The 12,221-nt window shown below is 43.9% G+C and overlaps 1 protein-coding gene across 1 annotated transcript in view; it reads left to right on the top strand.

The window, feature by feature from the left end:
* The window catches only part of MRAS (muscle RAS oncogene homolog), a 61,812-nt gene that overhangs the window by 24,649 nt on the left and 24,942 nt on the right, over positions 1-12,221 (top strand). The window contains exon 2 of the mRNA XM_048869770.2: positions 5,359-5,569. Coding sequence (XP_048725727.1) covers positions 5,377-5,569 — 193 coding nt within the window. The 5' untranslated portion in view covers positions 5,359-5,376. The remainder of the gene's footprint in view (positions 1-5,358; positions 5,570-12,221) is intronic.

Below are 12,221 nucleotides of genomic sequence, written 5' to 3' on the forward strand. Positions count from 1 at the left end.
CTCAAGCCTTCTCCGTCTTGCTTGCTGTTTGTAGTGGCTTCTCCCCTGATCCTGGGTTGTTTTTTGTGATGCCTGGTGACTCCTCCCTGTGCCTATGCACAACGAGTGTTTTCTCGTGGGAAAGTGAATAATGCTGCTAACTAGCAAGGAGGATAAAATCCAGAACATGCAAAACAATAAAGTACACAGCACAAACACCTGCAAAAGAAATGACACACTCCAATATAACAAGGAGGGGGGAGGACTTTATTGGGTGTAGGAAAATAGGATCTGGGGAGGGAAAGGGTTAAGGGTAACTTTTTTTTTTCTTTTTTATAAATGTATAGACCTCAACAATTTTCTACCTCCTAACACTCTCAACTCTTCCCAACCCCCAGCTTCTTCCCTGGCAAATGACATACTGGGGATGAGGGCTGCAGCGCTGTGAACATTGGCCAGCTTAAGTCTCCACTCAGTATCTTCATCCCTGGATGGAGCAGGGTGCTCTCCTGGCTCCCTAGTCTGCGGTCCTGTGGAGGTCTCAGCTGGCTCTCAGTAGCTAGTGCTGGTTGGAGCTTTGCTATTCCGGACGCCCGTCTGTGCAGGGCTGGAATTGCCTGACCCGTCCACTGGATCCTATTGTAGTGCAAAGACTCTCTTTGACCTGCAACAGAGTTAATCAGAAACTCCCTGAGCTGTTGTGCTTCTGTCTGAGCTCCCAAACTCAAAGCTCAAAACTAGCCTCTGCCTCCAAGTCAGGCCATCCCCTGTCACTGAGCAGCTGGGCAGCCCTGGCTCATCACTGGCCAAGCAAACTCTTGTTCATCTCACCCCATGCAGAAGCCTCCCTGTTGGCCTCAGCAGGAGTTTCTAGTCTATTCTGTGCCCGCCGCTGACTCAGTGCATGCTGGGAAATGGTGTCTGAGGGCTCTGGTAGCCATTATTGCTGTAGTCCCTTGGGTAGGACCCCTTTGAGGCTCAGTTCACAATTCCAGGAGTTGGCCAACTCCAGTTGGGGGATTACACTATTCAATGTTGCCAGTTTCTCACTAGTTCTTCTAATGTGCACAAGGGCTATAGTTGAAATTTACACACTGGACTATTTATTAACATTGTACTTTCGAAAATATTTCATGGGGGTTAAGGTTGGGATTTCTGAGGAAAAAGTTGAAGGGCTTAGTACTGAAAAGCCACTGAAAATATAACTCTTATGTCTACCGAGAAATAGCTTGTGGTTTATGGTGAGGTCAGCAAGTTGCATGTGTTCATTCTCACTTGTGGCCTGCCTGCTACCAGATGAATGACAGCTTGGCTTTCAAACAGCTTGTCCAGAAACATTTAAGAGGACTAATATCTCCATGTATTGTGAAGCACCTGGAAAAGAGGTGAAATCCTGGCGCCGTTGAAGTCAATGGGAGTTTTGCCATTTACTTGAGTGGGGCCTGGTTTTCACCCAAGGTCTTTGCCCGTTGGGGTGTACAAGGAAAGGGTTTAGATGGCTTTTATGGGATTGCACTGGGTACAAAGGAAAGGAGGATTTGACCTGCAATATGCAAAAGCAAGCAGTTGCCTCAAAACCTTCAGCCAATCACATCACTCGTATGTGATGAGCTTGTGGTTAAGGCACTGGACCGAGATCCAGGAGATAAGGGTTCATTTTGCTGACTCTGACAAAGACTCTGTGTGCACACGCGCGCTCCTTAGGCAAGTCACTTAATCTTTTTATACTTCAGATTCGCATCTGTAAATTGGGGATAACACTGCCTTACCTTGCAGGAATGTTGTGAGGATAAATTCAGTAAGTTATCTGAGCATGTCACACAAACTTTGTGATGGATACAGTTTCTGCAATGACATTCTGAAAGTAGGGATGTTTCTCTAAATATCTAATTACCTATGACTGTTCATTAATACTGGCAGGTTTCCCCAGGTTTTCTCGTCTCAGCTCTGGTGAGACAGAACCACTTCTCTTTTTATCTTGCAATCCGTGTAGTCTCAGTGTCCCATTCCTATGGCAACAACACTGTAATATTTCTCCTCCTCTTACACTCGATGGCTTTCTCTTGAAAGAAAACAGTGAATCCAATTCTAGGAGTATGAGAGATTCCTAGTGTGTGATTCTGATGGAAGTTCAAGGAATTCAGCTCCTTACAAAACCTGGATCTGAATTTGTGTAACCTGAATTTATTCCCTCATTTAGAAAAGTACTACAGGCTCAAGTCGTTCTCTATGGTGTATATTGTATGAAAAAAATCCCCATTTGGAAAATCTCATCTCAGCACTTAGCAGTGACCGTAATTGGGAATGAAATATCCAAACTTGTATTCTACTTCTCATCAGTTCAGTCGTTGTGTGATGATCAGAGAAGAGAAATGAGAACTGGATTCTGGAAAGCATTGGTTTATGTTCCCTCATGTCCAAAAAAAAATAATAAAAAAAAAACACCCCACACATGTCACAGCACAGTGGATCTTTTTGGTTGCATTGTTATGCTTTCTAGGCATGTAATTGCTGCTACATTTTTATTACAACTCTGAGGTCAGTATCCTACGTTCTAGAACAGTGGTTTTCAAACTTTTTTTCTGGGGACCCAGTTGAAGAAAATTGTTGATGCCCATGACTCAACAGAGCTGGGGGTGAGGGGTTTGGGGTGTGGGAGGGGCTCAGGGCTGGGGCAGAGGGTTGGGGTGAGGGCTGCAGGGTGGGGCTGGAAATGAGGGGTTCAGGCTGTGGGAGGAGGCTCTGGGATGGGGCAGGGGTTTGGGGTGCAGGAGGGGCTCTGGGTTTCGGGGGGCCTCTGGGCTGACGCGGAGGGGATGAGGGCTCTGGGGTAGGGCCAGGGATGAGGGACTTGGGGTGCAGGAAGGGGTTGTGGGTTGCGGGGAGCTCAGGGCAGGGGATTGGTGTGCGGACTTACCTCCAGCGGCTCCCGGTCAGTGGTGCAGCCGGTGTGCAAGGCTGGCTTCCCACCTGTCCTGGCACTGGAGACCACGCTTGCCCCACTCTACCCCCACGTCCCCATGCAGAGCCAGTGCTCAGGACGAGACAGTGCGCAGAGCCCCATGGCCCCCCACCGAGAAATCAGACCCACTGCTGGCCGCTTCTGGGGCGCCGTGCGGTGTCGAAACAGTTAGGCACTAGCCTGCCTTAGCTGGGCAGCACTGCCGATGGGACTTTTAATGTCCTGGTCAGTGGTGCTGACCAGAGCGATCCAGTGCCTGACATGCCACAACCCAGTACTGGGTCGCGACCCGAGGTTTGAAAAACGCTGTTCTAGAACCCCTGGAGCACCAGGAGCAGGGAAACGTGCCACTGAAAAATTAGACAAAATTTATCTCTAGCTGGGAGAGGAAGAGGGTGAGTGAGTGACTGGGAAAGAGTCGGATCTAGTGCTTCTAGCAGAGGATGGAGAGCAGGGACTCCAGAGTTTCATTCCTTGCTGTGCCTCTTATTAATGGTTCAAAGGCTGTCCGACGGAGGCTGCTCTGAACTTGTCCCCAGAGGAAGCCACCATTGGCATTTCATAGGAACCAATGGAACGAGATGCTTTCTGTGCCATATCCTGTATTGGACTGCTGAGCATGCTCTGCGTTCGGACATGCCAGTCATTTGCACACACTTTCCTTTTGTGTAGTCAGCAAAGGATTCTGGGGCTGCCTCTTATTCATTGTCCACCATGCGAAACATTTCCTCCTGCTCAGATCAAATATGGAGTGAGGGTCAATCCCTGTGGTCCTAGCTCCGTGTTAACTTGCTCAGCTAAATCTTCAACAGAAGGCAGTGGGAGTTTTTTTTGCATACGTAAGTACTGAATGAAAACAGAGCAAGGTTTCTGGGATTTGGCCCTGAGTAACTAAAAGCTGGAATATGCTGTAAAGCACTTGCCTGAGTGGTGACCAGTGCACAAATCTCTCCTTCCCAGTGGAGAGCTCTGACGAAGCCTGTACCCCTAATGAGTGTTTGCCCCCCACAGCCCCAGGGGAATGCAGCAGCTGTTCCACCCAGTCATATGTGCTCTCGTCTACTGCCAGACAACCCTGCTAGAACTAGGACTAGCTAGAAGCCAGCTATGTAATCTCTAGAAAGCTGCTGGTTCTTTCCTCATGGCAGGCTGCTGCCTTGTGTTGTGGTAGCAATGCTCCTATGTGCATACACACAGAGTGTTAAAAGCAAAACATAAATACCCTTCCTGGAAGGTTGCAACATAACACTGTTTATTTCTTAGAATCTGGAAGAAATCTAACACAACCACCACCAAATACAGAGAGACTCATAGCGGGCTGCTACCGAAGAGCCGCAAGCCCTAACCCACACCAGATTGGCTCTCTTGCTGACAGACTGTTGAGGCCCATTCCTTCAGAGCCCCCTAGCCTGCAAGAAGGACCAGGAAATCCTTTAGAATTGAAGGTGATAGCCTTCCTGACAGGGAACTTGAATCCTAGCATTGCTGCCCTGGATTCTTCTGTGCAAGCTATTCTAAACTTTATAGTGAGAGAGGACAAGCCTGCTAAGTGCCTTTTCATATGCCCGCTGAACCAGGATTTGAACTCTAACCTGCTGCATCATCCATCGCACCCTATTATGGGTGTTTGCCTGGCGTTTAGCAGGCAAGGCTGAAACTAACTGCCTCTTAGATGTATGATGTATGTAATATGACACACTCAAGGATGTGCTGGCTCGGGATTCCTAATGGATTATGGTCACTGGTTCAAGTGTAACAAGAGTTGATAGGAACTGAAGAATCATTTGTAACTTAGCTGTTTTGACCTTATGTGCAGATGATTTCATTGTCTCAGGCTAGTTCCTAGCGGAGAGGGAGCTGTGGGTGGGAGCTTTGTGATACATTTTGGCACAAAGTGGCAGACTCTGTAGAAAGTGGAAAAGCCCAGATAAGCCATGGAAACGTGACCACCTTCCCTTCCATAGCAGTGGTCCATCTAGATCAAGACTTGCTGGTATATGGGGGAAGAGTTTGCAGTGCCACTGTGCTCTGCCGGTCCTGTCGCTGAAAGGACTTTGTCCTTCAGCGCTGTCCAGCCCGCACTGAAATCCTAATAAGAGCCCAGATTGTGAGTGGCTTCTTGGAAACCAATGGGGATGAACAAGCATCCCCCCTCCTGCTTCCCACAGTCCCTCGGAGTGGCTGCTTGCAATAGTGGTCCCTATGGAGTACAGAAACTGCTCACTCCTGCTCTTCTCCAAGATGCTGGAAAGGGAACAGGGAAGATGCAAGGTCATGGTCCCCTTTCTCCCTCAACCAGCTCAGAGTGAAGTTAATGGAAGGAATCCCAGCCATGGTGACTCATGGAAACCGGTATCCAGGTAGCGATCTTGTTGTTGCTAATGTACGGTATGAGTCAGTCTCTCTTTCTCCTCTAGGTCTGACCCACTGGAAACATGGCTACGAGTGCTGTTCCAAGTGAAAACCTGCCCACGTATAAACTGGTGGTGGTTGGGGATGGTGGCGTGGGGAAGAGCGCTCTCACCATTCAGTTCTTCCAGAAGATTTTTGTGCCAGACTATGACCCAACCATTGAAGATTCCTACCTGAAACACACAGAAATAGATGGCCAATGGGCAATTCTTGATGGTGAGTAACCTACTTCCACTCGGATCTGTCCATTCTGACAGTACTCAAGCACATCTGTGTACGGACATTTTCCATATCTTGTTGGGTTTACAAGCATCTTCTACTCCAATTTAGGCGATTTGTAATTATACTGCAAACCACCTTGTGAGCTATCTGTACACACTAGGCAACTGGCTTCTTGTAAAGCTACAGTACTCTGCTGTATCATTTCATGCAGGTTCATAAAAACCTATGCATTACCAGGGAAGTTTATATGGGGGGATGCACTATGTTTAATTGCCCTATTTATGTGCCACATCAGTTATTTGCAAAATGATTTGTACAACAGTAAATTCTCTTCATTGTGATGCCCTGGTGGGCAATCTTTCCCTTTCCATGGCACCCAGTAATTCCTGATCACCTGCTATAAGCAATGCTTGGAAAAGCCTCTTGCCTCAGGTGTATGTGAGTGTGAAACTTGCCCTGGCAAGTGAGGGGACCTGAAATATGAACGTAGACTGAGATGCATCCGAGTCATCTGAAGCCATCCACATTAAGCAGAATGATAGTGCCCATTGTTAAGCCGTCATTGCTATGAAATATCATTTGGGGTTAAATTGATTCCCTAAAGTGATGTCCTGCCTAAGACGTGTATGGTGTAATAATAGTAAATGGATACCTGAGTGAGGACTGAAATTTTAAAATAAATATCCACTGCAGAAGACTTTATCCTCCAATAATTAAAGAACTCTGATACCAATTGCATCCTATCATGTGAGGGAATTGTTTCTGTGATGGGTTACATTTAAGTCCACCTTTTAACTAACCAGTCAGATGCCTGTGTGGTGGTGCTTCTAACTGAGGATAGATCACTTGTGCTTCTGTTTTTGTTCATGCAAGAAAAATAAACTGAATTTGCTAAAATTACAACATACTTGTTTTTTAAAAGGGAAAATAGGTTGACTAGAAGCTCTAAGGGAAAGTGTTCACTGTCAGAAATCAAACTCTTCAGATGGTTTTATTTTCAACGTACAATATCCAATATTAATGCATATGTATGCGTGTATACTTGTACTTGGACGATATAAATGGTGTCACACAAACCATAGTGAAGCACAAGTTAAGGAAATTCACTCTTGCCACCCCTCCAGCATTTCAATGCAATCACTAAAAAGCAACCAAATCAGCCTGAAAATAGTATTGGTCAATTAATAGATGGAAATCGTGGAGTTATCAATAGTAATGCAGAAAAGTGTGAATCCTTCAATAAATATTGCTGTATGTATTTGGGGGGAGGGGGGAAAGACGATGTAGTCATTTCATATGGTGAGAATAACATTCTTTCCAGTTCACTAATATCTCAGGATGATATTAAATAGCGGCTATTAAAGACAGACATTTTTAAATCAGCAGGTCCAGATAACATGCATCCAAGAGTCTGAAAAGAGCTGGCTGAAGAGCTCATTGAACTGTTAACGTTGATTTTCAATAAGTCTTGGCACACTACGGAAATTCCAGAAGACTGAAAGAAAGCTAGTACTGTGCCAATTTTTAAAAAGGGTAAACGGGATGACCCAGATAATTATAGGCCTGTCAGTCCAACATTGGTCCCGGGCAAGATAATGGAGTGGCTGATATGGAACTCGATTAATGAAGAATTAAAGGAAGATAATATAATTAATGCCAGTCAACATGGGTTCTGGAAAATAGATCCTGTCAAACTAACTTGACATCTTTTTTTTAATGAGATTACAAGTTGGGTTGATAAAGATAATAGTGTTGATGTAATATACTTAGACTTCTGTAAGGTGTTTTACTTGGTATTGCATGATATTTTGATTTAAAAAAAACCTAGAGTAATATAAAACCAACGTAGCACACATTAAATGGATTAAAAGTTGGCTAATAGATCTCAAAATGTTACTGTAAATGGGGAAACATCGTTGAGCAGGTCTGTTACTAGTGGGATTCCACAGGGACTAATTCTTGGCCCTATACTATTTAACATACTTATCAGTGACTTGGAAGAGAACATAAAATCATCACTGATAACATTTGCAGATAAGACAAAAATTGGGGGATGGTAAGTAATGAAGTGGACCGATCACTGATACAGAGCAATCTGGATCTCTTGGTTAGCTGGGTCTGAGCAATCAATACATGTTTTAATACAGCTAAATGTAAGAGTACACCTCTAGGAACAAAAAATGCAGGCCATACTTATCCTGGGACTGTGAAAAAGACTTGGGAGTCATGGTGGAATAATCCGCTGAACATGAGGTCTAAGTGCAACAGTGTGGCCAAAAGGGGTAATGCAATCCTGAGATGCATAAACAGGGAAAATTTTGAGTAGAAATAGAGAGATTCTTCCACCTCCATATTTAGCACTGGTGCAACCTCAGCTGGAATACTTTTGCTGTCCACAGTTCAAGAAGATTGTTGATAAATTGGAGAGGGTTCAAAGAAGAACCACAAGAATGATTAAAGGATTAGAAAACCTGCCTTACAGCGATAGACTCAAGGAGCTCAATCCAGTTTAACAAAGAGAAGGTTAAGAGGTGACTGAAAAGTACCAACATGGGGAACAAATATTTAATAATCTCTTCAATCTAGCAGAGAAAGATATAAAATGATGCAATGGCTGAAAGTTGAAGCTAGACAAATTCAGACTGGAAATAAGGTGTAATTAACCACTGGAACACTTCACCAAGAGTCATGGTGGATTCTCCATCACTGGCAATTTTTAAAACAAGATTGGATGTTTTTCTAAAAGATCTGCTTTAGGAATTATTTTGGGGTCATTCTATGTCCTGTGTTATACAGAAGGCCAGATTAGATCATCACATTGGTCCCTTCTGGCCTTGGGATCTAAATCTATGAACCATTAAGACATAATCATCCAGACCAACCACAAATCCCATGTATAAACACCCCTGCAGACTCCCAAGTTCCAGTATCATGAACCAGTCCCAAAGCACACGTCCAATTCCTCATAAGTCCACAGACAACCCAAAACCTTAACTTCAGCCTGTGATGCTAACTTTTTTTATGGTAGTGCTCAAGATGTTCTGGGGCTTTGGGTATGTGAAGTTTGGCATTTGTGGCAACTGTCATTTTTTAACTACAGCCAGGCAAAAATATAAGAGGGAGGGGAGGGGAAGCCACCAGTATCTTTAAAAGGAGCTTTTTTAAATCTTCAAAAATTTGCAATTTTTTGGGATCAAAATTATTTTACTGAGAATTCAGTTGCACACGAAGGAGTTATGGTTACCTTTTAGTAAAGAAAAGCAGTGCCTAAAGTGTTTAAAGGAAGGCTATAAATTTTGCTTCAAGGCCTCAATCCTGAAAACATGTATGTGCTTAACTTTAAGCATATTAGTAGTCAATCACTCATGCTTAACTTTGAGCACGTGTGAGTGCTCTATTGCAAAAAACACCACAATACATATTTATGCCCTGAACCTGCAAACAATGTGAGCTTTTATTTAACTAATTAATTATTTTTACTCCAGTATTACATCAGATAAAAACTAGATCCTGCTGTTAACTGTAGCCTGCCACTGTCTGATTTGCCTCCTTTGTCCAGAACCCTGCCTTTTAAAGTGACAAGTGACCTTTGCTCTCTTCAGCCATGCCCTGCAGTCTTACATCACAATAACAGCTGCTCCACACTAGGGCTGGTCAGAACATGTATTTGTTTTCTTGGAATTTTTTTCTGCTGCAAACAAATCTTTTTTTTTTACACTTTCACGTAACTTATTTGGGTTTTCATCAAAAGCACCGAAAAGTTCCAAAGAATCAACTTTTTTTCTGTTGTCAACAAATGGAAGTTTTTCCTCACAGAACATTCTGTGGAATCAAAAAGCCATTTTTCACACCCCCTCCCGCCCCCCGAAAAAAGACTTTGAATAAGCAATTTTTGACTAGCTCTTCTCCACACATCTCTTCACATCTGGAATTTATTTCGGACGTACCCTGGAACTGCATTCTGGGAATCCCACTTGGCTTTAGAATCCTCATGCCACTGCTGACCTACTGCTTCAAAGGTAAAACTGCAGCAGCCTCTCTATCTTTCCCTCTATTCATCCAGCATTAGAAAACTCACCATTCACCCCTGAGGCCAGCTAGTTGGGAAGAAAAGGACATTCTTGTTTGAAACTGCATGTGACCCTCGCCTTCCCCCTTGAGAGAACAAAGGGTGTCTCTTACCTGCTTCCTTTGACACTGTTCCTTAAAGGGCTTTGCAGCAGGCCCTTAAGGTTAAAAGGTGTCTTTTTCATTGAATTATCTGGGCTTTTGATCAGGTTCTAGTATCACAGAACAACACAAATCCTTAGACAGCTGCTCGCATGCTAGGTACATACTGTAGCACCTGGATCGATAGGTCTTCAGCTGTCATTAAGACTGCACTGACCACAACACGTCCACCATTCTTCTCGCACTCTTGCCTTTCTTCTCCACGTTCGTCCAAAACATTTAACAATGTCATCTTCCCATCTTCTTGGAGGCCGACCGGGTGGTCTTTTCTGTTCTCGCGGGTATCACTCAGCAATGATTGCAGTCCACCTATTGTCCATGAGCCGTGCTGTGTGGCCCGTCCATCACATCTTGTTATGTCTGCTTTCCATGACCATATCTTTCACACCGCTGAGTTCTCTGATCATTTCCTTTGGGATGTGATCCAGAAGGGAAATTCCCAACATAGCTCGTTCCATTGCCCTTTCAGCTACCAACAGCCATGATTCTTCTCTCTTCGTCAGTGCCCATGTTTCACTGCCATACAGCATGGCTGGCAGCACTGTTGAATTGAAGATATTTGTATGTGTGGTCTTGTTGATTTTTCCTTTGAGGATGTCCTTGATGGAATTAAACGCACACCATCCTGCCCAAATCCTTCGTGAGAGTTCTCCGTTCAGGTCTTGGTGCATATTAAATTCTTGGCCCAAATATATGTACTGTTCCTCTTCTTCAGTTTCTTCTCCTGTTACCGTTATTCAGGCTTTTCATAAGACATCTGATTGCATGTATTTTGTTTTGCAGCAGTTCATTTTCAGGCCGACCTGACTGCTTTTCTTGTTGAGTCTTCGTAGCATGCTCTGCAGTTGGTTGGTGCTTTCAGCAATTAGTACGATGTGGTCCATGAATCTGAGATGGGATAATCATTCTCCGTTTATGTTGACACCACTCCTCCAATTGATCTTGCTCATAACAATTTTGAGGCAGGCAGTAAATAGTTTCAGTGAAATCTTATTTCCTTGCTTTACGCCTTTCTCGATTGGGATGCAGAGGAGAGTTTCGAGGAGAGTAATGTCTGTTGTACATCCAGTGTTTGCTTCCTTCAACAAACTGATGTACTGCATGTTAATGCCCTGCTCTGCGAGCACCTTTAATATTGCGTTAAACTCGACACTATCAAAGACCTTTTCAGTGCAGTGCACAGCGGGAGTTTGTATTCCCTCGCTCTTTCTAGGAGCTGGCTAAGGGTAAATATATGGTCGATCGTGCTGAAATTTCTTCGAAAACCTGCCTGCTCTCTCAGCTGTTGTTCATCCAGATTCAGCAAGAGTCAGTTCATTATCACCTTTTGTAAAGAGCTTGTAGATGTGAGAGAGCAGGCATATAGGGCGGTAGTTCTTAAGATTTTCTAGATTGCCCTTGTTGTTCAGCAAGATGGTATTTGACTCCTTCCAGCTTGATGGTATTTTTCCTTCTTCAAGATATCGACTAAATCTTAAAGCGAGGGCCTTCTAAAGTTTTTTTCACCTCCTGCAGAAATCATTTCTGACGTTATTCCATCTTTACCTGGAGCTTTTCCCTTCTTCATCTGATGTAGTGTGCTTCGGACTTCGCTGACTATTATTGGGGGGGATGCGTTCTTCTGACTCTCTTGAAGTGCTGGGAAAGGGACATTGATTCTTGATTTGAACACTTCTATATAGAAGTCCTTGCAGACCTCCTCCATCACTGCTCTGTCGATTACTGTCTCTCCATCCTCGTTCTTCAATGCTGTTACTCTCAATCTATATTGTGTCAATTCCCACTTGCATGTTCTGAGGCTCTTGAGTGATTCAACTGTTTTGAGGAGCTTTTCTTTCCAAAAGTTCTCAAAGTCCTCCTTCAGTTTTAGCCATATAAGCTTGCACAGAGTGGAGTACTCGAGGTTGTTATCCAAGCTCTTTTTCATGTCTCTCCGCTTCTCCTCCAACAAGCTTTTCATTTCATTCGAGAGTCTTCCCTTCGCCACCGCCTTCTTAGCTGAAATTGAAAAGCTGAAGAAGGCGAAGGGAAGAATCTCAGATGAAACAAAAAGCTTGTTGGAGAAGCAGAGAAACATGAAAAGGAGCTCGGATAACAACTATCTTTGCTGACAAGCTGAGACGTTGCATAAAAGCAGCTGAAATTGAAAAACATACTGTAGCATGAGTGGATAAAGCAATATAGGCAGGGAGAAGCATGACAGAAGTGTAAAGATGCATCACGCTACCCTTCAGACTCCTCTGTCTTCCTTTTAATTATACTTCATTTGCAGTTAAATCCTTCCCTGGGTGATTTTTTTTTTCATCCAGTGCTTGTTTTTAAAAAATAAAAATAAAAAAAAGATGAGGACTGGAGGATGTGATTGCCAAGTGAAGACATACGATGAGGGGGCTTTATAAGCATCTAGTGATGCAGA

This window comes from Caretta caretta, chromosome 11, assembly GCF_965140235.1.
Source record: "Caretta caretta isolate rCarCar2 chromosome 11, rCarCar1.hap1, whole genome shotgun sequence".
Classification (NCBI taxonomy): domain Eukaryota; kingdom Metazoa; phylum Chordata; order Testudines; family Cheloniidae; genus Caretta; species Caretta caretta.